The sequence below is a fragment of the Chenopodium quinoa genome, unplaced genomic scaffold, assembly GCF_001683475.1.
Source record: "Chenopodium quinoa cultivar QQ74 unplaced genomic scaffold, ASM168347v1, whole genome shotgun sequence".
NCBI classification, from domain to species: Eukaryota; Viridiplantae; Streptophyta; class Magnoliopsida; order Caryophyllales; family Amaranthaceae; genus Chenopodium; species Chenopodium quinoa.
Window position 1 is genome coordinate 729,959 of NW_018744502.1, and position 27,543 is coordinate 757,501.

At 39.8% G+C, this 27,543-nt stretch overlaps 2 protein-coding genes and 1 long non-coding RNA gene across 3 annotated transcripts; 2 read left to right on the forward strand and 1 right to left on the reverse strand.

Moving 5' to 3' along the window:
- Window positions 1–10,527: 10,527 nt before the first annotated feature.
- Window positions 10,528–11,642, forward strand: LOC110697947. Its single transcript, XR_002506611.1, has 3 exons — window positions 10,528–11,006; window positions 11,089–11,218; window positions 11,293–11,642. It is a non-coding gene; the product is annotated as an uncharacterized LOC110697947 (long non-coding RNA).
- Window positions 11,643–15,825: 4,183 nt separating this feature from the next.
- Window positions 15,826–17,651, reverse strand: LOC110698150. Its single transcript, XM_021875558.1, has 4 exons — window positions 17,230–17,651; window positions 16,921–17,142; window positions 16,675–16,871; window positions 15,826–16,502 (listed from the first exon to the last, which is right to left on the reverse strand). Exons 1-4 carry the CDS (start codon window positions 17,649–17,651, stop codon window positions 15,826–15,828), a joined length of 1,518 nt encoding a protein of 505 aa, XP_021731250.1.
- Window positions 17,652–20,604: 2,953 nt separating this feature from the next.
- On the forward strand, window positions 20,605–20,997 carry LOC110698151. Its single transcript, XM_021875559.1, has one exon. It carries the CDS (start codon window positions 20,605–20,607, stop codon window positions 20,995–20,997), a length of 393 nt encoding a protein of 130 aa, XP_021731251.1.
- Window positions 20,998–27,543: the final 6,546 nt, after the last annotated feature.

The following is a 27,543-nucleotide window of genomic DNA, read 5'->3' on the forward strand; positions in this document are numbered from 1 at the left end:
TGTCGGAAGTTAAGCTCTTTCCTACAGATATTTCCGTTGGAAGAAGGCAACTTTCCTACGGAAAATTCCGTCGCAACCTTCCTACGGAAATATTTTCGTCGCAAAATACCGACGGAAAATCCTATCGGAAACTTATACCCATTGCGACGGATTTTAATTCCGTAGGAACTTTGCGACGGAAATAACGATGGAACTATTTCGAGTTTGACTATTTTCCTACGGCACATTGATACCCTTTGATACCTGTACTTCCTGCTTCTTATATTAACGACAGAATAAAATTAATGGTTTTTGTGAAAAAAAATAATTATATATATATATATACTAATTCCAATCTGTACAGCCAAGTAATGTAATCAAAAATTAGTACTAATAAATACTACGTTAATTAAAGCTAAACAACTACGGGAGTGCCCTGGCCTGCTCCACCACTACCCGGGTCGTCGTCCCTGGGATTTCAAAATGGAGGTCGCACGGTGGAACAAGGGTCATTGTGGTAACGACTCATCATCCTCTCTTCCAACCTTTTCTCCATTTCTTCCATTTGGGCTCTTACTAAGGCTTGAACTCAGGCTTGCATCTCGAGTTCCATTTCTTCCCGAAGAGCATGCACCCTAGTTTTCATCTGATCCTGCATCCGAGAAACAAGGAGGGCGTGTACTGCATGGAAGATGTGGAAAGTCGACCCATCTGGCTGCCATAGTAAAGGTCAGCACTTCCGCCAAGTCCCTTCACACGTCCGTTTTTGTTCCGACCACCCACTGTCTCCCAGTACAGCTCATTCAGACTCTTCTGATCTGAGTCCTTTGAGTGCTAGCCTCCTTAATCCTCTTTCGGTAGGCCTCCTACAAGATAAACATATGAAAAGGAACAAACGAGTTGGTAAGTTATATAAATAAGCTTTGGGTACCATATTCATGAAAAAATAAACCAAGTAACATGATATAGGTGACTTCTACTTAGCCCAATTACTTCATTTCTTAGGAAATGAGCTCTTTTATTCTCATTTTATATCAATTAAACATAGTTTTAGGTCTAAAGTGCTTGAAATGACAAAAAAAAAAACAAAGTAACAAAGTTTTACGTACAATATTCATGAAAAACGCACCAAGTATGGCCTAAGTGACTTCTATGTTGCCCATCTTCTCTATTTCTTAGCTAATGTTCTCATTTATGATCCAAACATGTCAAATGTACATAGTTTTAGATTTCTAGGGCTTGAAATGCCAAAAAAATACAACACATTAAGTTTTGGGAGCCATATTGATGAAAAACAGACCAAGTATGGCCTAAGTGACTTCTATGTTGCCCATTTTCTCTATTTCTTAGCTAATGTTCTCATTTCTGATCCAAACATGTCAAATGTACATAGTTTTAGGTTTCTAAGGCTTGAAATTCCAAAAAAAAAACAACACAATAAGTTTTGGGAGCCATATTGATGAAAAACACACCAAGTATGGCCTAAGTGACTTCTATGTTGCCCATTTTCTCTATTTCTTAGCTAATCTTCTCATTTCTCATCCAATCATGTCAAATGTACATAGTTTTAGGAGTCTAGGGCTTGAAATTCCAAGAAAAAACACACAATAAGTTTTTAGAGCCTTAATGATGAAAAACGCACCAAGTATGGCCTAAGTGACGTCTATGTTGCCCATTCTAAATATTTCTTAGCTAATTGATATGACTGTCGCGTGTCTACCAAAAATAAACCTAACTAAAACCTCCTAAAATGTAGTAGGGTAAGCTAGGGTCGATCCCACAGAGAATTAAATTATCAAATTATTACTTGTGTATGTTAAAAACCCCTGTTTTGAACAATGACTATTACGATCTAATATAAAAAACTACGGACTTGAAAATAAGCTAAGTATGGAGATGTAAAATTAACAGTACAAATAAATATTAAAAATCAAGAATGACGAAATAGGGATCGGGAGATACAATATAGCATTGGAAAATCGATTGATCATCGAATTATGTGAATCATGTTTTTATCTCAATGTTAGTCGATGAACACAAACAAACATTCAATACTTCCCTTAATTGCAAATAAACCAAACAAGCTCTTGGAGTATTATCCAACTAACTAACAATCTAGAACAAGCTCTCTAGACTCGATTATCAGCAGCATTAATAACTAGGAAGTAGCTAACTTAAGCCACAAATCTCACAGGCTCGAATTCGTGAAACTTAAAGGGTTGGTAATCATAGGCATCAGATAAGCTACAGTCACCCATTAAACACCTAAGTGCTACTAAGGAATATTAATCTGGACAATTACGTATCACAAATCAATATTATAACAATTAAACTAGCAAACTATACTCAAGATGGCCGGTCTTAAATATAACTCAACTAATTTATACCAATACAACAGATTATCACTCTAATCAATATATAAACATAATAAACTCAAACCATAACATTCTTAATCTCACAATACAATAATCCAATGTATACTATATCTCCGTACCCGTATTAAATCTAGTCTGACATACTCAAAACTGAAATAATAACAACATTAATAAAATATATCATACTACTGTGGAAGAAATACACTACCGAAATGAAGTAATCTATAAAAGAAAATACTAACAAAATTTCTAATTATAATTATCCCAAATCATCTAATTTAATAAGACAATGAAATAATCTAAACAAATTCTATCAATTAATTGAATCAAAACATAAGTTACTGAACCACTACTTGCAAAACTATAAACTAAAAAATAAAATGAACAAAGAGTACCAAATTTCCAGAGTTCAGAAGGGAAAAGAGCCACGAACAACCAGCCTAAAAAACCGAAGCAACACCTCTGAATTCCCGTAGAAAATGAAGGATTTTAGAGCACCGCTAAGTCGCCTCGACTTCTCCGTCTCTACTTTACTTCACCACCGCTGCTCTGCTACTTTGCAGTAGCTTCGCGAGCCCAGAACACAACCCTAACCAAGCCTCCTTCGTTGCTGCCCAGAAAGTTGCCTCGTCTCGCATGCAATTTCGTCTCTGATCTCTGTAATTCGGTACCCCCAGAAAACCCAATTGTTCTCTGAAATCCCCCTCTGTTTCTGTTGAAATACCGCCTCCCTTCTGTTTCGGTGTAGCTCATCTCCAGCTAATCCGAGATTCTCGCTCCAATTTTTATCCAATTTCATCTTTATCTCTTGCTTGACATTTCAATCCCAGAAATTTCGCTCAAGGTGGTTTGTTTTGGGTGTTAAAGGCAATAACAGTGAGAGCCAAGAAGAGTGTTCAGCTCTTTGACATATTGTTATATTTTAAGCCAACTATAAATGTTTACCCAGTAAAATAATTTTGGGCCTGAAATACTTGAGAGTCAACCACTTGCAATTTGCTTCTCTTAACTGGAAGTGTCGTAAAATGCAATTTGTACTAATACTTTCTTTCCTACACACAAATAAATAAAATAGTAGTAGTACGTGTCTCGGGAAGAAAATTACTTAATATATCATTAAACCATTAAATACCAATATAAAATCAAGAGTTTAATAGATATAAATATTATATTTTATGACTCTATCAAACTCCCCCAAGCTTATAATTTTGCTTGTCCTCAAGCAAAGACATGTAATTACAAAGAAGTTAGACTCTTGATATAACAATATGCAACCTGACATGTTACAATTACTCCACTCTTGCTTAATTACAACTTCAAGCCAAGTATATTGACACATCAAAACCAGCTAAGCATTCTGTAATAATCACTCTACTTTGCTCAATAACAGCGTCAAGTCAAGTATATATGCAGGGGGAAAATCATTTTTATGATTACCAAATCAATTACCAATTCTTAAAACAATTACAACCTACCTTCCATCAACAATGTAGTAGAGTAAATCAAGATCCTTAGGACTTGAAACAAGGATAAAATAGAGCCAAGGTAAAGTGAGGTTTTAGAGAACATTTCGAAATGTGGTAAGAAGGATTAAGATTAGCAGAGCAAAAATATACAAAACCACAACCACAACATAAAAACTCATATCACAAGCCCTTCCAACTTCATGAATTTATTTATTTATTTACGTTTTTTTTTTTTTTTTTTTTTTGTGTTTCATGACTCTTAATGTCAAGTATCTGTCAAGCAACCCATGTAGCGAGCTTTCAACCAGTTACTCCCGGTCCAATTGGACCAAGGCACTAGGTTTTAAGATACCCCAAGGAAAGATGATAAAACAACCATTCTCCAAGTTGGGAGAAAAGGCAAGTGACTTATTAGGTCTAATACACACGGATGTATGTGGACCAATGAGTACACCCGTAAGACAAGGTTACCGATATTTCATCACTTTCATCAACGATTTTAGTAGATATGGCTATATCTACTTAATGTCGAATAAATCTGAATCCTTTGAGAAATTCAAAGAATTTCAGAAGTTGAAAATCAACTTGGCAAGAAAATTAAAGTACTTCGATTGGATCGAGGTGGCGAATATTTGAGCCATGAATTCGACAATCACTTGAAAGAAAATGGTATTCTTTCAGAGTTGACACCTCTCGGAACTCCTCATTGGAACGGAGTGTCCGAACGGAGGAATCGAACCTTGTTAGACATGGTTCGATCAATGATGGGTCTTAGTGAACTCCCTATCTCTTTCTGGGGACATGCGCTACAAACTGCAGCACTAACACTAAACAAAGCTCCGTCAAAGGCTGTTGAAAAGACTCCATATGAATTATGGACTAAGAAACCTCCTAGGTTGTCTTTTCTCAAGATTTGTGGATGCGAAGCATATGTCAAGCGATTAATTTCGGACAAACTTCACCCCAAATCGGATAAGTGTTTCTTTGTGGGATACCCAAAAGAAACCAAAGGGTATTACTTCTACAATAAGTCCGAGAAAAAAGTCTTTGTTGCTCGTGATGGTGTCTTTTTAGAGAAGGATCACCTTTCCAAAATGACAAGTGGGAGGAAAATCGAACTCGATGAAGTTCGAGAGGACGAGCAACAATGTCAACCTGATAAAACTGACAATCTAGATGCTTTGGAAGCATCTAAGAAGATTGGTCAGAATCAAACTGACAATGAAAATGCTCAACCGATTACCCTTCGTAGGTCGCAACGGCAAAGATCTCAACCAGGAAGACACCTCGGTATTGTCTTAACCGATGATCAAGACATCCTAGTCATTGATGGTGATGAGCCAGCGACATACAAGCAAGCTATGACGAGCCCCGACTCTGCAAAATGGTAAGAGGCCATGAGATCCGAGATGGACTCCATGTCTGAAAATCAAGTCTGGGACTTGGTGAATTTGCCCGAGGGTTATACACCCATTGGTTGCAAATGGATCTTCAAAGTAAAGACAGACAAGGATGGAAATGTATCGATATACAAAGTTAGACTGGTGGAAAAAGGCTATAGACAAATCCACGGGATTGACTATGATAAAACTTTTTCACCAGTTGCAATGCTAAAATCCGTCCGGATCATCCTAGCAATTGCTGCATATTACGATTATGAAATATGGTAGATGGATGTCAAAACCGTCTTCCTAAATGGAATTTTGGAAGAAACTGTGTATATGACACAGCCAGAAGGTTTTTTCGATCCAGGCAACGCTGGAAAGGTTTGCAAGCTGAAGAAGTCCATTTATGGACTTAAGCAAGCCAGCAGAAGTTGGAATCTGCGATTTGATGAAGCCATTAGCAAGTTTGGTTTTATCAAGAATCCAGATGAATCTTGTGTATACAAGAAGGTAAGTGGGAGTGATATTGCATTCCTAGTCTTGTATGTCGATGACATACTTCTCATTGGAAACAGCACAAAATTACTAGAGTCCGTAAAAGGCTGGTTGGGAAAGTGCTTTTCAATGAAGGACTTAGGAGAGGCACAATACATATAGGGCATCAAGATCTACAAAGGTAGATCTAAAAGGATGATTGGGTTAAGCCAGAGTACTTACATTGATAAGGTACTAGCTCGATTCAACATGGAGAATGCAAAAAGAGGGAATTTACCCATGTCCCATGGCATAACTCTCAATAAGAAACAGTGTCCACAGACACATGTTGAGCGAGAAAGAATGAATCAAATCCCATATGCTTCGCTGATTGGATCGATCATGTATGCCATGATATGTAGAAGGCTAGATGTATCGTATGCCCTAAATGCAACGAGCCGATACCAATCGAACCCAGGAGAGGCGCATTGGACTGCAGCTAAGAATATCCTAAAGTACCTGAAAAGGAACAAGGATAAATTCCTGGTGTATGGAGGCCACAAAGAACTGGTTGTTGATGGTTACACCGACGCTAGCTTCTAGACTGACAGAGACGACTTCAAGTCACAGTCAGGGTACATATTTTGCCTAAATGGAGGAGCGTTTAGCTGGAAGAGTTCCAAGCAGAGCACCACTGCAGACTCTACAACTGAAGCCGAGTACTTGGCCGCTTCAGAAGCTGCCAAGGAAGCTGTTTGGATTCGCAAGTTCATCAGCGAACTTGGTGTTGTACCCTCAATCAAGGGGCCGATAGACCTCAATTGTGATAACAATGGAGCTATCGCTAAGGCCAGGGAGCCGAGAGAACACCAGAAGGTCAAACACGTGCAAAGGCGATTTCACATGATAAAGGAATGGAAATCCGAAGGTGAAATCAGAATTTGTAAGATTGGCACAGATGATAATGTGGCCGATCCTTTGACTAAACCGCTGCCTCAGGTGAAACACAACAAGCACATTGAGGCGATGGGAATCAAGCATGTTGGAGACTGGCTTTGAAATTCCCTGTACATGTGTTTTAATTAAATACGATGTTTAATGTAAGACACTGTAATGAAACCATTCATTTATGGAGTAATTAATTTTGTGCAAAATTATCATTCACTCCATTAATATTTAATTGTGGTTTAGAATTAAATAATGAGTCCATTCGATTTACGGAAATATTCAAAACAGGGTATCAAGACCATGTCTTGGATAAAGAAACACCTGTTAAGTGAACATTGAATATTTAAATCGAAAATTGTCCCTAATCGAGGTCATATAACAAATGGACGATTGATGACCGCCATAGATTAGTGTGTAGTATGATTTACAGCACCGTTTCTTGTGCTGCGAGGACATGACAGTCATAAATCATTTGCAGAGGTACAGTTTGGAAATGTACTGGGTAAGACTTATGAGAGTACTTTAAGAAATTTCAAAATTGTCATAAGTACATTTCTCATTATGATTATCAGAACCTATTTCCTCCGACCATGAGTATTGTGAAGTTTTCTTGTTTGAGTGCTAGACTCTTTGATGTTTCCTAACGTCTTCCGTAAATGAGGATCATAACGGGAACACTCGGGAGACTAAGTCCTCTTAGTAAGAGGAACTTACAATGCAAGACTGGGATTGTTCCCCTATTACCAATAGGGAAAATGTTTTGTTGTTTACAAGGCCGCTCGAAGAGCGAGACTGTGAAAATGCATGGTCGTGCTCAGATGGATTTTAGAAATCATCTGCTTATTGACAGTCGAACTCGGAGATCGAGAAACACTTCTGAACGTAATAAGGATGACGATGAATCTTACCTTATAGTTCACGAAGAAACATTAAGAGACATAGGAAATGGGCTATACCCTGTATGCACACTTGTCCAGAAGGACAAGTGGGAGATTGAAAGGAATAGTGTCCTTCCAACAAGTGTATTCTTCTGATAGAGGGTTAAAAGTTATTACAGAGTTAATTCTTCAGTAAGATCAAGTGATTGGAATGCCTAGGTGGAGGCCGCTTCCGATCAGTAATATCAAGGTACAATTGATATTACAGCTTAATCTTAACTGAACCCTTCGGGTCGAACCCAATCAAATCACCGATCCGAGACGACGAATTAATCCGAAAGGATTAAATGAGTCGACATATTTTTACAAATACAGACGTCGGATATCGAGCCTAGAGCGTCGAGGCCGAGCGTCGCAAAATCACAAGCGACAAGTACGAGCGTAGCCGTGGCACCACGATGGTCTAACCATGTGGATGCTAGGCTAGTTCGAGCTAGCATGCACCTAGCATGGCTAAGCGCAAGCCTAAGCACACTATGTGTGCTAGACGCACCATCGCAGCCCTAGCATCATGCCTAGGCGCTATCGCAGCCCTAGCATGATGCCTAGGCACCATCGCTTTCCATCGCAGGCACTAGGCGCACCAGGAGCACCTGGCAGACTATCGCAAGCACTAGGCGCACCATCGCTGGCACTAGGTGCTGGCGTGCGTGCGTGCGTGCCTAGAATGGCAGCACCATCGCTAGCACCAAGTACTAGCATGGGTGCTTGCCTAGCATTGGCGCAACATGCGTGCTGGCTTGCGTGTTAGCCTTCGCATGGAAGCACCAAGCAGCGCACCATGCATGTGCGAAGGCCTGGGCGCCAGCACATTGCTAGGCCATGCACAGCAGCCAGCATCGCTACGCACCCAACCTGCTAGGGGATGCGTGAGATGCTAGTGTATGTGCGTGTGCGAGAGGTGCAGCGAGGGATGCGAGTGCATGTGCGAGGGTGGTGCGTATGGCTGGCAAGACAAGGGGGCCAGCATGCGTGGCAAGCTAGCAGCACGCATGCTGGCTATGCGAGCATGTGCGAGAGAGGCGAGGGTTAGCACCAGCGCCAGCAGATAGTAGCGCCTAGCACTGGCACGGAGCACCAGCGCCAAGCATCGCCCAGCACCAAGCATGCACTGCCTGGCTGGGATGCGAGGCTGCTGGCTGGGCTGGTGCTAGCTGGCTGGGCTAGATGGCAGCAGCCCAGCAGCCTATGCTTAAGGCGGTTTTGTGAGGGGTGGGGACCAAGGCTTGGGCAAAGCCTTGGGGAGAAAGACAATGGTCCCCCCACCTCTTCATGGTCCTCACCTAACCCTCTCTCTCTCCTTGACACTTGTTGCATTGTGATTGAATTTAATTATTAATTTGTTTTGGAAATAAATTAATTATCAAAATTATTCATTCTTCCACAATGGTTGGGAAATGAAGTTCAAGGGTGAATTTCCCTATAAATACCAAAGGCATGGTATTGGGAAATACACAACCTTGAGTGGAATTAAAAAGGCAACTCTTGTAATTAGAGTAAACCTTTGATTCGTAAAACTCATAGTTTTGTTTTGTCCAGGTCTTGACTAACCTTCAAGACTTGGGACGCTCGGGTCGGGTCGAGGGTACGATCCGTCGGAGATCTCATAGTTTCGGGATTTTTAAGTAAGAGCTCTTCGGGAGCGAAGCACGTAACAAAGGTATGCTTGTTAATTGCTTTAATTAAGGGGCGGGTCTTGATTAAGTTTATTATGCTTGTTAATTTCTTTAATTAAGGGGCGGGTCTTAGGGGGTTTCCTTTCGCGTAGTGTCGGGTCACTACAAAACCCTACACTCCGAACCTTAGGATCATCAAACCTGTAACAAACGGGAAACAACAATGTTAAACAAGTTCGAAAATAGTAATATAAGCCTTGTATCTCATCATCCATATCATGATATGTACGTACCACAGCATAGTAGGGTCCAAAAACGGGAGTTGTGACTCATCCTTTGACTCATCCCGTGGCCCATCTTCTGGAGGAGTGGATGGGGCCATCTGATCCTCACCCAAATCGTGTGCCTCCGCATCGAACATCTCCTCATCCTGGTCGTCGTTAAAAAGGGCGCGGGCGGTCATTTTCTCTTTTCCCTTTGCTTTCTTCGACGATTGGGGATGGTGATTGCAGAAACTCTAAGTCCACCGGAGCATCAACAACTGACCTTGCTTGTGTTTTAAACACAGACCACCATTGAACTTGGTCCCATTTCAGGCTAGAGTATGATGCGTAGTACACTTGAGCCACTTGGTAAGATAAGACAAATGGATCGTATTTGGGGAATTTCTTAGTATGATTTACTTCGATTAGCCTGTATTGTTCGTGTATGTTCATTCCCCTACCATAATCCATCCAATTGCACTTAAACAAAATTGTCTTGTACTGTCTCTTGGGTCCCGTGTAGACAAGTTCAATTATGTCGTCTAAAATGCCGAAGTACTCTCCGCCATCCTCACTTGATACACACACACCATAATTCATGATTGATTTGTGCTTGCCATGGGCATATGTATGGAAATTAAATACACCTACAAAAATCTGGCCCCAAGTACGAACTCGCCTGAAGGGACGCATGCACAACGCTCGTAGGACATCCGAATTTGGCTTCTCTTCGACCACCTATAAAGTGGTTGAATATCAACATCACGGTTCCTAAATTCAATGAATTGAAATGCAAGATGTAAAATTCATAATTATTTCACGGTTACACTGCGTATATCACCTTTTGATGAAACCAATTAGAGAATTAAGCTTTGAAATTCTCCATGACTTCTTCTCTACGCAGGAAAGGTCGAGTACTAAGAATGTAGTCCTCAAACTTCCTACGAGGCCAAACATACAATGTAAATCTACAAAGTCATCATTGTAAATGATCATAAATACGAATACACTGAATACCCACTAGTAGAAAAAACTAAATAGGCACACCCCCTATGGCACCGGTTCTTGAAAACCGGTGCCAAAAAAAATGAGCGAAAGTTAAAAATTTAGAGTTGGCACCAGTTCTAACTTAAACCGGTGCCAACTGAATTTTTTACAAAAAAAAAAAAAATAAAAAAAAAATTATGGGATAGAGTTGGCACCTGTTTAAGGAGAACCGGTGCCAACTATGGTAATTTGCACCGGTTCAAACCGGTGCCATTTCTTTTTAAAAAAAAACCCGGGTTTTGTTTCTTCTTCATTCAATACGTCGTTCTTCTTCATATTCAACAACGCGCGTTTCTTCTTCATTTCTCCCGAACTCCATTCCATTGAAGCAGCTCACTCTCTCTCCATTGAAGCAGCTCGCTCTCTCTCCATTAAAGTGGTTTACGAGCTTTCTTACTCCATTGAAGCAGCACCTCCTTCTCTCTCCATATCTCTAGCCTCCATTGAACTCGTGCTCTATATTCTCCATTGAAGTCGATTCTGAGCATTCTCACCTCCATTGAAGCAGCTTTGAGGTAATGTGGTCTTCTTAATCTACCGAATTCCTTCGCAATCTAGGGTTTGTCGTTGATTTGGTTTTCAATTTCGTAATTTTAGGGTTCTGGCTTTATTTCTATTTTTTTCGAACAAAATAAGTAGGAGAACTCAGTTGCGAGCCTTATTGCGACCTATGCACCCCTTCCCCGGTTTCATTGTGGAGTTCTTTAGTTGTGCTCCATCAATCAAGGTTTCCCTCTTTCTCCTTTTTCAGTTGCATTCGATCTTAGGGTTTTGTTTGTTTTTAAACTTGAGGTTTTTTAGGGTTTTGTTTGGCGGTGGTGGTGACAGATTTTGCAGCAGCGGAAGGAAGACTAACTCAGTTTCAATTTGCACAATTTGTTGAAGACTAAAATCGTTGGCTTCATCTTCTTCAGGTTCTCGTTGTTCTCTTTATTCTTGAGTTTGTGTGTTTTTTTTAGTGTTATTAATGTTTGGTTCTTGACTTGGGTGTGTGGAAAGACTTGTTGATACATTGAACTTTGAACTCCTTCTGAAGATCATTACCTAGGCTTGATTAGGAGATAGATTATTTTTTATCTTCATATAATTTAAATCATTTATGCTTGAGATCATAGCCAAATTGTATGTATTTGAATTCATTTAATGTAGAACAATATATATGGATAATAAGATACTACACTCCTATTAGTTTCCTATACAGACTATTTGTTTGCTAGATAGATTATCTTAGCTAGGTTATCAACATCATTTTTTTGTGTTCTTTCTATCACAATTAGTAATTTGAGCAATATTGTGGAGTGATTTTGATTCACTTATAGAGTACTGGTACTCACTTTCTACAAATATTATTGTTAATAAAATATTAGATGCTATCAATGAGGAATGGAGTGAGTTTGCACCCGATGTGTCTGCCTGGAGGACAAGGGATTTTGCACCCTTCTCAGCTTTCTCAAATGGGGATTGATTTTGATGATGCCAGTGGTTCTTATGACATGAACATGACTACTGCACTTAATACTATACCAGAAACATCAAATACTACATTAAATCTGCTTAACCAATGTACATCCTTAGTAAGGCCTTCCTTAGCCACTGTTCCTAGGCCCAACATTATTAATTCAGAAGCCATGTCTTTCGGCCTTGAATCACGTATGCCTGTAATTTTCACCCTTATCAACCTCGCAATCCTCCTCAGGTAAATCTAAATTGCTTAAACAAAATCAAGTAATCCATCAAACATACATTTTATGTCATAATTGTATTTATTTGTTTTGTGTGAAGACTGTTGGTAGGGAAAGAAGCATGCCTCATGAGAGAATAGGAGTCAATAATATTGAGACAAAATCTTTAGGTATGTTTTCTGCCTTGCTGTATCTTGTTTATGTTTGCATCAATATCATTTCTTTTCAAGTATTTACATTTTAAATAGAATATAGCTTAGCGAGTTCAGTTTTGAATTTCGGAAAATGTTGAATTCAGGTGCCGTGACTACATCTACGAGGCTGGGGAATAACTCTGTTCAAGAACGGATGCAGCAAAAACATGCGCCACAAGAGACCTGTCTCGAGAATATATTGGGACAAAATCAGCTGGTTTCTAGTAATTTTAGTGGGTATAAAACTAGATAGATCATATTCTTGTGTGGACTTTTATTCAGTAGAAAACATTCTTTCAGTTTTTCACTCTTTTTGTCACTAATGCTCTGCATCTTTCAAAGGGATGCAATTTCACCGTGTGATAAAGAATTATGTGATACAGGCAGGGGATATCCACAGTATAGGACCTGCTGAACAATGGACCCTCAAGGGGAAGCATTACAACCAGCTTGATAGAAGGTATACTCGCTTTAAATCCATCAATGTGTTTGAGGTTTTTTCGTTATTGTTGTCCTTGCACAGTTATACACAAAATGTCATTTCTTTGCAGTGTTAAGCACGAGACTTTTATGCTTGGAACCTCCAAGTCAAAGCACGATTGCAAAGGATTTGGCTCCATATAACAACAGCACCTATTCCCGATCTAAATGAAAAAATTACTGTTTTGGACGATTTACTAAGGGAGTGGAGGTTGTCCAGGTAAACATTCTTTTCCAACTGATGTGTTTATCTACTTATAAGGATACACAATTTTTCTTCCTCCTCTTTTGGTCAATATTGGTAATGACTTTCGACTATGTTCAGGAAATTGAGGAGGTGGACACAGATGAGCACTACGTACCTTAATCTGCCATTGGCATTATGGATGTGACCCTTGAACAGAAGTCATAAACAATTTTATTTTTTTTATGTTTCGAGCTCAACAGCTGTGCTCTTTATTTGCAGAATTTCCTTCTCCGGGGTTTCCTTAGCAGAGTCTACAAATGAAAATACTTGTGAACTTCTCAACCTTTATCGCTGTTTATTTGTGTTGGGGGACTTAGAAGAAATCTAGCCAGTTGTATGTTGTTCCTTTCCAACTCTCCTGAAAAAAAAAAGTTGAACAGAAGAGATGATATAGTGGCTACAGTTTTTGCTTGAGTTATGGAAAAGCTGAGATACCAGTGATCAATAAGACCATTCTTTTTGTGACCACAATTTGATGTTTGTTATGTAAGTTTTGTCGTATTTTATCATTCTTTCTCGTTTAAAAAAAAAGGCAGGTTGCTATTGCAGGATAATAGACGATAAGAAGAGGAAGCTGATGTACAGCTAAGCATGCAGTTGCTCAAGAGTCTACTTATGCCAAAATGACTTGGGATATAAGCAATGAGGTTTGTTCCATTTTTTCGGAGTGATTGGACTGTTCCATTGAAAGTCTGGAATTTTTAGAATATCTTTAGCAATTATCCAATCAACTTGCATTTCAAAGATGCTGCATGAGATCACTGAGGTTAAGATTTTTTATTTTTTTTTAAACTATGACAGTGTAACAGAAATACTTCTGAAACCACCTGCAAACTACTTCTAATTTGATACCTAAAATACTTTCACTGAACAGACTAGAGATATTTCATGTTAGAAGCCTGAATTCTTTTTTGCTCCTAACCCATGTAAGCAACACTTAAAGCAAATGACCCTATAATTATCCCTCAAAGAGACACTGGTACATAACAGGATGATAGTTTTTACTGTAGTTAGTTGCTGTGCATAGCATAAATTAATCAAGTGCTATTTTAGTGGTGGCTGTAGTGAAATGTAGGAACATTCCTTCTGATGTTCAGGTGCTTCTTTGTCATTGTTATAATGTGTTGTTACCTTGTGCTCATCTTTCCGATACAGATTGCTATGAGGTTGTTTGCGTTTGGTCTGGTCAGTTTTTCAGTTGCGGTTTTGCTGATTTGCTTTGCTCTGATTCTGTGTTGCTGACTGCTAGGTTTTATGGGCTGATCCTTGAAGCTTTCTACTCAGCTGGTGCTATCTGACAGCTGTTCTTCAGGGACCTACTAGTGCCTGCTCTGCACTGGTTGGGCTGCTGGTTTGGGTGCTGTATAGTAGTGGTGTGGTTTGGTATTGGTGTTTTGGTGGGCTGCGAGGTTGTAATATTACTTAATTTTTTAATGAAAATATGTAACTTTATATATATGTTAATGTTTTTATATCAATTTAAGTGGAAAAAATGCAAAAAAAAAAAATTTATTTTTTTGGGGTATTTTTGGCACCGGTTTGGACCAGAACCGGTGCCAAAAGTTTTTTTTAAAATTTTTTTTGAGACTTTTGGCACCGGTTTAAAGCAAGAACCGGTGCCTAAAGTGGAGGTTTTTGCACCGGTTCTTGCTTAAAATCGGTGCCAATAGTGTTGATAATAATAAAAAAAAATTTGCGCCTTTGAAGTTGGCACCGGTTAACCGGTGCCAAAGCCTTTAGTTGGCACCGGTTAACCGGTGCCAAAGCCTTTAGTTGGCACCGGTTTTGAACCGGTGCCAAAGTTTTGAGGATTTGGCATCCCTTAAATCCCCAACGGTTCAAAATTGGTGCCTTAGGGGGTTTGAACCGGTGCCAAATTACCTTTTTCGTCTAGTGTCCTGGGCCTAATATACCTTTCGTATTCGCCAAGAATGCCGATGTTTCGTAACACGAACAAATGTGCACACTCGAGTTCTTTGTCATCTAAGAGCCGAGTTCTACCCTCATTTGACACACAACCACTGTCCTCTTTGAACAACTCTGGTATTTTAGCGTCGTCCAATGTGGACTCAACGTCAGCATTCACATTTTGACCAAGATCTGGAGTTTTAGTGTCAACTTTCGACTGTAAGTAATTGGAGTAGAAGTTTGCTATCTCTTCAGTGAGATAAGCATTGCATATGGACCCTTCAACTCGAGCCTTGTTCCTAATTTTCCGTTTCAAATGATTGAGGAACCTGCAATTACAGTTGTTATGTAACTGTATGAACACGTGATTAGGATGTAAAACAATGGATGTGAAATAAGGGTATTTGATTTACCTTTAGAAGGGATACATCCATCTGTATTGTACAGGACCACATAACTTCCCCTCGTACGGCAAATGTATAGGCAAATGCTCCGTGGAGTTAAAGAATGCAGGAGGGAAGATCTTCTTAAGCTTGTAGAGGATCTCAGGTATGTTTTTCTCTAATTGCTCCATGTCACTAACTGATGTTGTATAGCAACACAAGTCGCGGAAGAATTGGCTGATCTCTGTAATTGCATTTCAAATATGGCCAAGGAGAAATTCCGTCAAAGATGTGGGCAACATCCTCTCCATGAACACGTGACAGTCATGGCTTTTCATTCCACGGAGCTTACACGCTTGCAAATCTACGCATTTGCTCAAATTGGAGGCGTAACCATCAGGGAACCGCAGCTGCTTAACCCACTCACACAAAACTTTTCTCTAAGCCTTGTCAAGAGCGAATAGAGCTTTTGGCATGACCTCTTTACCTCTATCATCCTCTTGAAGAGGAAGCTGGGGACGTTTACAATATCTGGCAATGTCATTCCGAGCAGATGGCGTGTCACATGTATGTTTTTTCACATCAATTACAGTGTGAATTAACAGATCGAAGAAGTTCTTCTCAATGTGCATGACATCTAAGTTGTGACGAATGAGGAGATGCTTCCAATATGGGAGCTCCCACAAGGTGCTTTGCTTGAACCACCCCTTCTTTTCATTTTTCAACCTTTTAATTGAATCTAGTTCATCTGTAGCCTTCGGGAGGTCCTTCACACATTCCCACAGCTCCTCTCCTGACATGATGTGTGGAGGGGCACCTTTCTCTACTTTGTTTTTACAGAATGCAGTTTTACTGTTTCGAAAAGGGTGATCTGTCGGAAAGAATTGCCAGTGGAAATCAAACCAAGAAACTTTACCACCATGTTCGAGCCAAAATTCTTTTCTCTTTTCCATGCAATGTGGACAAGCTTTCTTACCAGCTGTGGCCCAACCAGACAACATGCCATAAGCCGGGAAGTCATTAATGGTCCATAGGATGGCTGCTCGAAGAATTAAATTCTGTTTCTTCGAAATATCATAAGTTGCCGCGCCAACTTCCCACAACAGTTTCAACTCCTCTATCAACGGTTGCATGTAAACTTACCATGAGTCATTAATGGTCCTTAGGGTTTTTAGGACCGGGAACGAGTAACGAAAGGAACATGAATTGTCTTTTCATGCACATTGAGGGAGGCAAGTTATAAGGGGTCAAAATGACAGGCCAACAAGAATATTGTCCCCCAAACTTACCATGAGGAGCATAACCATCTGCACACAAGCCAAGTCTCACATCACGACGCTCGGAAGCAAACTTTGGAAACTGACAATCGAGGTGTTTCCAAGCTGCACTGTCACTAGGGTGTGCCATTGTGCCTTGAACTCGGGGATTTTTCGAATGCCATGTCATTTCCTCCGAAATGTTCTTCGTTGCAAACAGTCTTTGCAACCTGGGTGTGATCGGGAAATAAAAAAGAACATTCAAAGGCACTAGGCTACCTTTGGAAGTCTTCTTGTATCGGTCGCTGCACCCACACCCTGCATACAGACAACTGAGCATCATCCTTCCAAAACACCATACACCCTTTCGGGCATGCATGAATCTTTTGATGGGACAGTTCCAACCCCTTCACAATCTTCTTCACCTCATAGAAAGTGTCGTCCATATGGCTGTTGTTCGGAATCACCTCACTTAGCAAAGAAGCAAACCCATCAACACATCTGTGAGGCAAATTATACTCTTATTTTAGACTAGTGATTCTAGCGGCCATCTCTAACACAGACAAAGAACTCCCTTCGTATAATGGCCTTTCAGAAGCCTTCAACAAATCCAAAAAATGCTTAGCAATTGCATAAGGCTCCTCCTCTGATGGAACACTAGCCTCCTCGGAGTGCCCCTGATCTTGACTATTACCAAAAGCATCCAAAACCATGTCAAGATATTCATTGGACCGCCGTTCAGGAACTCCCGGATACCCTTCCCTGTGACACAGCCACTCATAGTAGTTAGGTGTGAAACCCTTGCGATAGAGATGAATTTTAACCGTATCCGCATCCCAAAGGCGTTTATTCTTACATTTAACACATGGACACCTAACTTCATTTGGGTTACTACTCTCAGGATGATCTGCGACGTACTGAATGAATTCATCAACCCCTTTCACGAACTTTGGATTAATACTTTGCCCAACCATCCTTTCATACATCCACCTACGTTCTCTTCGTTTCATGATTACAGCTTCTACGTAGCTCACGCATATGTACAATCACATTAGTCATAAACCGTATTTCGCAGTCATTATCAACCAAAGCGTTATGGAAATGCAAATGAGATTTGAAATGCTTCCAAAGGGTCCTTATCACTCCAACCTAACCCATCCTTGTACGTTTATTCTCACTAGTGAATGTAACCCAGATTTTCAATTCTATGGAAAATCCGCCGGCATTTCCCTACAGTTCTCCAAGTACGCGATGTAGGCGATTAAACACACCTACATATGTACCGAGAGAACACGGTAGAGAAATGCATGAAAAGGCAGGATTTTTCCTAGAATAAAAAACAAGGCTTACATTCACCACCTAACTGAGAATAAGCGTACAAGGACAGTCCCAACCGGGGACTATTCAAGATATACTCCTAATGTGTATGCCTTGAATGGGTATCTAGGCATATGATTATGCAAATGATTCATTTATTATATATATATAAAGTGAAGGACACATGCATTTTACTAAACAGAGATATATCATAATTAAACTAAACTAAGCAAATAAATAAGAACACTTATTAAATATTATATTAAACATTATATCAAACAAAAATATTAAACTAAATACACTAGCATACACTTTATTAAACTAAACTAAACTAAAATAAACTAAAGTAAACTAAATTAAAATAAACTAACATACATTATTATATTAAACTAAACTAAAAAAAACTAACATGTTATAATACAATAATTAAAAACTAAACTTAAATAAACTAAACTAACTAAATTAAAATAAACTAACATACACTATTATATTAAACTAAACTAAACTAAACTAACATGTTATAATACAACAATTAAAAACTAAACTTAAATAAACTAGACTAAACTAACATGTCATAACACAAACACATTCCTTTCAAATATTTAAACATATTAGAATATAAATACAACAAATTGTATACACTACACTAAAAAGAATAATAAACTACAATTTTTAATACAATAATAAAAGCTTTTATATACTCTCTAACCTGTAGATCCGCCCTTGTTATTGCCAAAGAACCGATTAAATCTACAAATCCTACAAATAATTCAAATTAAATACTTAGTAACTAAGTTTATGCTTGCAATTTAAAATGAATAAATGCTCTCAACTTATATTAAAAGATAAACCAAAAAAAAAAAAAAAAAAATTAAAAAACGGGAATACTACCTACTGTCGGCGGCGGCTGGGCGTCGTCTGGTTGTAGACCGGCGACCGGCTTGTGTTTAAGGCTACGGAGTTCACATTTGAGTATAGTAAAAACTACAAAAAAAAAAAAAAAAACCGAAAAAACATCTAAAAACCCCAAACAGTGAATTTAAAAAAAAAAAACCAACAAAACAAACACCACTTACCACTATTCAACGGCAGCGGCTTTGACTCTTGGTGGTTGTGGTGAAAACCGGCGGTGGGTGTGGTGAATTCTTGTGAAGCCTAGGTGAAATGGTGGTGGTGGTTAGGGTTTTTAGCAAAAATGTAAAAAAAAAAAAAAAAACCGAAGATGACACACTTACCGGCGGTGTCCTAGCGGCAGGGTGGTGGTGGTGGTGGCGGTGACGCTCTCTTTCTCCCTCTCTCTCTTCTTCTTTTTCCTTCTCCATTTCTCTCTCTTCCTCTTCTTCTTTCACGTTCTCCCTTTCTTTCTCTTCAGTTGTTGTTCTGTTTTTTTCAGAACCTAATATTATTATTTTTTTAATTGTTGCAGCCTTCCGACGGAAATTATTCCCTCGGACTTTACAGGTTCCGACGGAATATTCCGTCGGAATTCCGTCGGAAATGGTTTTCCGATGGAATATTCCCTCGGAACTTGAATATTACGAGGGAAATAAAATCCGTCTGAATATTTCCTACGGATTTTTCCGTCGGAACGTTTCTTTTCCGACAGATTTTTCCTACAACTCTAATTTCCGCCGGAAATTTAAAATTTTTCGAGGGAATTATAGTCTGTCGGAGAAAGTCCCTCGGAAAATAGCCTATTTCTAGTAATGTATCTTCGTAAGCAATCTTGATAACTTGCCAATTGATGATTCATTTCTGGATGATTAACTATTTACTATCCTTCAAGCACTGGCACCATGGTTTGCAGACATTGCAAACTATTTATCATTCTCTATTCTTCCTCCCGACCACACCTATCAACAAAAAAGGAAGTTTCTTCATGATGTTCGCTAATACTTTTGGGACGACCCCTTTCTCTTTAAACAAGGTGTTGATGGCCTTTCTAGAAGGTGTGTCCCAGATGATGAGATTGAAGGTGTTATCACAATGTGTCACTCCTCACCTTGTGGAGGACATATGAGTGCTAACAAAACCTTGGCGAAAATCATGCAATGTGGTTTCTATTGGCCTACAATGTTCAAAGATGTGTGGGGTGTAGTGAAAGCTTGTGACCGGTGTCAAAGAACCGGCAATATTTCAAGAAGAAGTGAAATGCCCTTGAACAACATTCTTGAGTTGAAGATTTTTGATGTATGGGGCATAGATTTTATGGGGGCCTTTCCCGACCTCTTTTTGGAATAAATTCATTCTTGTGGCCGTCGATTACGTGTCAAAGTGGGTAGAAGCGGTTCCATCTCCTACTAATGATGCTAAGGTGGTGGTCAAACTCTTCAAGAAGGTCATTTTTCCAAGGTTCGGGGAGCCACGTGCCGTCATTAGTGACGGAGGTTCGCATTTTGCAAAGCGGTCCTTCCAAGTTCTCCTTGAGAAGTACGGTGTGAGGCACAAGGTCTCATTGGCTTACCACCCACAAACAAGTGGTCAAGCCGAGATTTCAAACCGGGAGATAATGATAATCTTAGAGAAAACAGTGGATAGGTCTAGAAGGGATTGGTTTACAAAGCTAGATGATGCTCTATGGGCCTACCGCACCGCATTCAAGACTCCCATTGGCACCACACCTTACAAGCTTGTATATGGGAATTCATGCCATTTGCCGGTAGAATTGAGCATCGTGCTCATTGGGCTATTAAAACATTGAACTTTGACCTTCAAAGTGCCGGTGAAAAGTGGTTGCTTGACCTCCATGCCTTGGAAGAGCTAAGACTGGATGCATATGAGAATGCACAGATCTACAAGGAAAAGACCAAGGCTTGGCATGACAAGCATATCAACAAAAGGGAGTTCAAGGAAGGTGATAAGGTCTTACTATTCAATTCCCGGTTGAAGTTGTTTCCAGGTAAGCTAAAATCAAGATGGAGTGGACCTTTTACCGTCAAGAAGGTGTTTCTATATGGTGCAATTGAAATCTCCAATGAAAATGGTGAACCGTTCAAAGTGAATGGCCAAAGGCTAAGCCATACTTTGAGGGTTTTGTGAATGAAGAGGCCAAGGTAGTTCACCTTGATGAGTTTGATGTTCCTCATTAACAATTGATCTCGCAATGTCGTTAAGCTAGTGACGTTAAAGAGCGCTTCCGGGAGGCAACCCGAGTTCCTCACTCTGTCTCATAACCTATTATTTCATTTCATTTATTTTTATTATTACTAACTTTTTTTTAAAAAAAAAAATAAAAAAAAATTCTTTTGTAGGTATTTGTTGAAAAGAGGAGTAATACAAAAAAAAATAAAAAATAAAAAAACCGTAGAATCGTGCACCATCAGGTCTGCACGGCCATGCAGAACACCGCACGTTCGTTTAGATGAAGGCAGAAGCAGCCAAATATCGAAGGATTAAAATTTGGGTTTTGGCACGTCCGTGCTGAATTCTGCACGCACGTGCACTGGAAGACAGAATCATCAGCTATTCTGGTTGAATCTGCACGTCCATGCCAACCTACGCACGTCCGTGCAACTTAATCTGCACGTCCGTGCGTTGTTCTGCACGTCCGTGCGCACGAAGGTAGAAAAAGATAGCAGTTCTGGCAGGAGCTGCACGTCCGTGCTGACCCCTGCACGTCCGTGTAGCCCCAGTATAAGGCCAATTCGCACGGTTTATCAGCAAAAAAAAAAAAAATTCTCAACTCACTCCTCATTGTCACGATTCTCTCTCTCTAAAACTCCTTATTCCTCCTCCTCTTAAACCCCCTCAAACACTCAATTCCTCACCCACATACAACATTTTTCATCAAAAAATTCACTCTTTTTCAACAAATTTACAAAATACCACTCCATTCTCCATATTTAAACCCAAAAAAACACCCAAATTTTCCAAACCCTAACAAAAAAAAAAAATTCAAATTAGGGGTTTTCTTGTGGGTTGAAAATCAAAGCACTTGGTTAAAGCAGAAGACTCAAGCAAGCATAAGGTTAGAAAGGTTCATTTGCGGGTTTTACACCCACGTTAGACCCGGTATAATCGTTCCTTCTATTCACTACTTCCATACTTACAATCTTGATATTTTGAGTTTAATTTTGCTTGGATAGTTGTTTGAATTGGTAGTGAGTGAATAATTGTTGATATATGTTAAGTATTGTTGAAATTGATAATGCTTTATGAATTTTGTGAGAATTGGGTGTTTGTAAGTGAGTAGGATTTAGAGGATTTAATTTGGTGAATGAAAAGCATGCTAGCCTAGTTGTGTTGTTGTTGTGATGAATTATTGACAAGAATTCATGAGTTTGGCAAACCTTGGTGTTAAATTGTTGTGACTTGAAATAGTGAAGACCATCTTGGTTGTTTTTGTGATTGCTTGAACTTGATCCTAGATTGTGCACTAAGAGCCCCAACGTGATTTGTGCGGTGTTTGTTGTTGTTTTTTGAGCCTTTAATTGTTGTCTACGCGGACCTAGAGCTTTTGTGTGTTTGGTGTGGTGATTTGAATTTTTGTGGCGTGTTTAATTTCTTTGCACAAGAACCAACCATGTCAAGGAGAAACCGCCCAAGAAACACCTCCTCCGCTAGACTTAGGAACCCATCGCCTCCTCCTCCCGTTGATCCACCACAAGTGGATACAATGGGAATAATTTTCAATGACCCGGCCTTTTCTGCCAACTTCCTTAGGAATAGTAGGAGGTGAATAAGGCCCACTAAGTTTTACGATGAAGAGGTAGCCGATGCCCTTGGGGTAGGTGAAGATGTTAGAATGTTGTTTGAGGGTGCCGACCTAGGTTCTTGGCTACAATTACATGCCCAAACCTATAGGAGACTAACCCTTGAATTCCTTTCCATCCTTTATGTGCATCGGGACACCACGAGGACCCCCCCCGCTACATAACTCTCCAACTCATGAGCAACCAACATAAAATGACTATAGCTAGAGTAAACCAAGCTTTTGGGTGGCCCACAACCGGAACTATCGGGCCTAAGGATAGACAACCCCATGGTTATAATGCGGGAGATTTTTGGAGAAGAATCTCGGGGGCTTTTGAGTACAACCCTAGGTTCGATAAGGTCATCTCCATTATCCACCCTGCATTCAGACTCTCTCAGCGCACTATAGCAAACACGACGTTTGCTAGGGGGGATAGCTCGGGGGTGGTGTCCAAAAGGGAGCTCTACTTCCTATGGCACTTGAGTGAGGGTAGCACTAGCTTGGATGTTGGGTCTTGGTTTGTAGACCACCTTGAGGATGTTGCCACAGGATGCGGCAACATCACCATAGGTGGCATGATTACTATTATTGCTGTTGCTCTTAACCTTGATTTCGCAGATGAAGAGATTGTCCCAGGGCTAACACAGTTGGACATGCAGTCATTAAGGGCCATGAAGTGGCTCACGGATGTAGAAGGGAACCACCCCTACTTGTGGTTGGTGAGTAGGCGGCCCTATGCCTATCTCCTTGACCCGGAGGCCACCGCCATTTATGACCAAGGCAAATGGATTTTTTAGAGGGATTTTCCTTTGGCTCCCGGTGAAGAGGGAGAAGAGCAAGGACAAGAGAAGCAACAACATCAACAATTTTAGTAACAACAATTTCATCAATAACACGAGTTCCAACAGGGGTACCAAGAGGGGTACCAAGATCAAGACATGGGTGAAAACAACCCATACCTCACTTTTGAGAAGCAAATCGCCAACATGAATGCGAATTTTTCCCGCATGACCACCAAATTTGAGACTATGAGGAAGTCAAACGAAGACATGAGGACTTCTTTCGACGGAATGAGAACAAGTTTTGAGGGTCTTAGATCTGAGTTGGGCGATTTCCAAAACGTGTACCGGCATCTCTACACCAGGGGCTTAAGCTCCCAAGGGGGCCCAAACCAATGCTTTAGTTTCTTCCTCCCCTTCTCTTTGTGCTTGCGTTGCTTTAACATTGGGGACAATGTTTATGATAGCTTGGGAGGGAGTGTTTTCTCATGTGTCATTGGTTCATGTTGTGCTCTCGTCTAGCATAGGATATTGTCAAATTTGCCCAAAGTAGGATATGTTTAATCAAATTGCGGTCCCTCGTGCCCTTAATGTGCCTTTTCTCCTCCCCGAAATGATCCTCTATTAGGGAATTTGCTCTACTTGTATCATGTGTAATAAGTGGCATAATAATCCACACGATATAAATAAAGAAAGAGCCGCTCACAATCAAAAGAGGCGAGGGCAATGAATGTAAAAAAAATAGAAAAGAAAAAAGAAAAAAGAAAAAAAAAAACATAGAAAAGAAGAGAGGACAAAAACTCCCCCAAAATTCACTCCCCAAAATTCTCAAAATTTTGATTTTCTCTTCTTTAGAGGTCAACTTGTGGATGCCTCCCACACATTGTCTACTATGTTGTTTCTTGTGAAATTCCCGAGTTAAAGTGTAGTTAAGGGGCTTTGGCTGTGCATTCTAGGAGGTGGACTAGCATTTTGAGATTTTATAACCGAAAGAGGGCTTGTTACAACTTTGGAATAGCTAGATGTGCTCTAATGAACTAGTAAAAGGTCTAAAGAAGTATTCTAGTGCAACCTTGCTTAGTTCCCCTCTTTACCCCCAACTCATGTGTACATTTATATGATTGGTAATTCTTGAAAGTTTCTCACTTGACTTGCTTGCGATTTATATCCCGATGAGTTGACTTAGGTGATAAAAACATTGGAATTTTTGTAGTTTGATAGTTTTGTTGTGGTTTGTGTGAGTTGTAGGTTAAGCTCAATGGAAACCCTCACGAGATAAAAACTCGTCCTCTAAGGCGAATTAGAGGTTTAAATTGCTTCTCACTTGTGCTAAAAGTGACTATGGTTGTTACCATGCTGATTTGTGTATTTATGCTTCCTCCTTGTTGCTTCTCCTTGGTTTGATGTTTACAAGTTGTTTTCCTCATTGGGTTTGACATGTTTGTTTTGTTCGAGGACGAGAAAAAGCTTAGCTTGGGGGGATTTGATAACTTTCTATTTGATATGATTTTAGGGTGTTTTTTAACCTAGTTTACTTGAAAATTTTGTGTTTTGGTTCACTTTTACTCTATTATTATGCAATTTTTGTGTATCATATGCTTTACGGGTTGTTAGTGTTTTTTTATTGAGATTCTAGGTCCAAAGACGACCAAATGAATCCCATGGATACTAAACTGAGGTTAGAAGCAAGAAGATGGTAGAAAGAAGCCAAGGAAAGGAGCACTATAGAAGAAAAGATGGAGAAAAGAGCTTAGAAGACCTTGCACGGCCGTGCCAGACCTTGCACATCAGTGCAGGAGTGCTCCAGAAAGTCACAACCTTCTGTCAAGGCCTGCACGGTCGTGCTTAAGTTGGCACGATCGTGCAAAAGAGGTTGCACGTTCGTTCCATAACTGGCACGCCCGTGCAGGATTTCAAGCCCAAGCAGTAGCTTCTGCCATGCCTTGCACGGCCGTGCGTAAGGCAGCACGTCCGTGCAAAACCTGGTACGTCCGTGCAGACCTGCGATGAAGCCCGATTCTTGTTTTCTCCGTCCTTTTTATTTAGGGGTCTTATAAATACCCCCTTTGAGCTCATTTGTACGGGAAGCAAGATTTTTAGAGCTTTCTCTTAGTTTTGCAATCCTAGAACATTAAATTCTCAAATCATTAGTTAGATTCTAATTATTAGCTTGGAAATATTTAACTTCAATCATTGTAGAAGACAATAAGTTCCACCATTGTTGCTCACTTTGAAGCTTCATAGTAACTATTTCTTACTCTTCCCTTCCATTACTCTCTACTTTGTTGTTAATTACTTGCTTAATTCTTGCATACTTAAATTGTTAATTAGCTTAATCCTTAGTTTGAACTTGTTCATGAATTGCTTGAAATCTTTACTTGCCTTAATCTTAATCGGGGGACAATAGGTCGTTAGCTTACTATCCTAGATCAAAATTACAATTTATATCTCCTATCCTAAATCTATCAATTTTACTTTAGATAGTTGTAAGGTAGGATCTATTCCCAAGGAAACGGGGGTTTAACACAATTAATACGATACCAAGGATAAATTTCTAGTAACAAAGAGGTGTTGGGATTTGAGTTTGAAGGATCCTAGGGGCAAATCATCTACTATTGAGTCTTAAAAAAACTTAAAACAATGGGGACAGATTAAACACTCTTAAATGCAAGTAAAAGGACTAGGTTATAGAGATAACAATGGCAAAAGCACTAGGGAGAGGGGGTTCCAATCATGACCGTCAGGATACTAATGAGAATCAATAAGGAAACACACCAAGGAGTTCAAAATCTACTCAAAGCAATTCATTCTCATGCAACTACTCAAAGAAAGTTGATGAAATCAATCAACCCTAAACTAGATCATTCTCATGCATCTAATCTAGGACTAAAACGTTGGGGTTATAGGTGCACACAATAACTCCAAGCATATTAAGCACAAATCATCAACTCAAGGTACTTTCCAATCAATAATCAATAGAAACTTAAATAAACATGATTTTCACCCCCTTCCCTAGCTAAATATCTAAGCTAGAGAAAGGAAAATAGCCATGACAACCAAGCTAAACAAGTATTCAATCCTAATACAACCTAGCATGATTCTAAGTCAAGGAGAAAATCAAAGAAACCAATAAAGCTTGAATATTTATGAAGGAAAACTCAAGTAAGAACAATAAAACCAAGTAAATCAAAAAATAGAGAAACAAAAGTAAAGATTGATATTATAAAGTTTAAAGATTACCAAATCATCAAAGTAGTAGCAATAATCTAGAGGAAAGCTTGAATATTTGATTACAAAGATTGATTCTTGAAGGCTAATGTTTTGTCTTTCTAAAAGACATGGATTTTCTCTCTCTACAAATGTTTTAAAGCCAATGGAATAGTGAATAACCTCAAAAACTCAAGCTAAAGACTATTTATAGTCTTCTACCGAAAAGAAGAAAAAGGGCAAGGGAGAGGGCTCTCCGAACTGGCTGCCGCGCCCTCTCAAAACTGGGTATTAAGTTCGTCAGACCCAGGTTGTCGCGCTTGCGGAGAAAAATGCCGCTCTCGTGGCCCTCTTTGCCACGCCCACGGCTCGCCATCTGCACTTTCTTTAGCTTGTATCAGGACCTCCCTGTCCGCGCCCGCGGCTTCCAAGCCCGCGCCCGCGACCATTCTTAACAGCGCGCCCTCTCCATTTTGGCATCTCCATTTCCTTGGCAAGCTCCTTTAGCATCTCTACTCGAGCTACCAATTCATGATTCGCACACGAGCGCTAGGAGCTATCAAAACACACAAAAAGGAGGTAAAAGCTAAAAGAAAAGACAAAAAGGGAAGGGAAAACATGAGAGGGAGTTAAAGTGACTAAAAAAGAGATAAAGGGGGTGAAAAGAGGCGTAAACGAGTGACAAATCCGGGGGAAATCTCTAATGAAAGAGGGTAAAATGGTGGCATAAATTCCAAACATCAAATCTCCGTGGATTGTGAGTAGTCTAATTTCTAGGGTTTGGGTAAAACCCTGAATGTAGTCACTAGTTACTTGTTGCATGTAATAATTGGGTGATTATTGGGTGTTAATTAGTTGAGCTTAAGTGGTTTAATTGATTAGTTCTTGTATATGGCCATTTCTAGA

What these genes read in the sequence shown, in the direction of transcription:
- LOC110698151 (XM_021875559.1), top strand. Translation starts at nt 20,605, where the DNA reads ATGCCATTTGCCGGTAGAATTGAGCATCGTGCTCATTGGGCTATTAAA.
- LOC110698150 (XM_021875558.1), bottom strand. Translation starts at nt 17,651, where the DNA reads ATGAAACGAAGAGAACGTAGGTGGATGTATGAAAGGATGGTTGGGCAA. An exon ending in TTGTTGAAGGCTTCTGAAAG is followed by an intron (nt 17,143 to 17,229) that starts GCCATTATACGA and finishes TTTGCCTCACAG; the next exon opens with ATGTGTTGATGGGTTTGCTT. An exon ending in ATACAAGAAGACTTCCAAAG is followed by an intron (nt 16,872 to 16,920) that starts GTAGCCTAGTGC and finishes GATCACACCCAG; the next exon opens with GTTGCAAAGACTGTTTGCAA.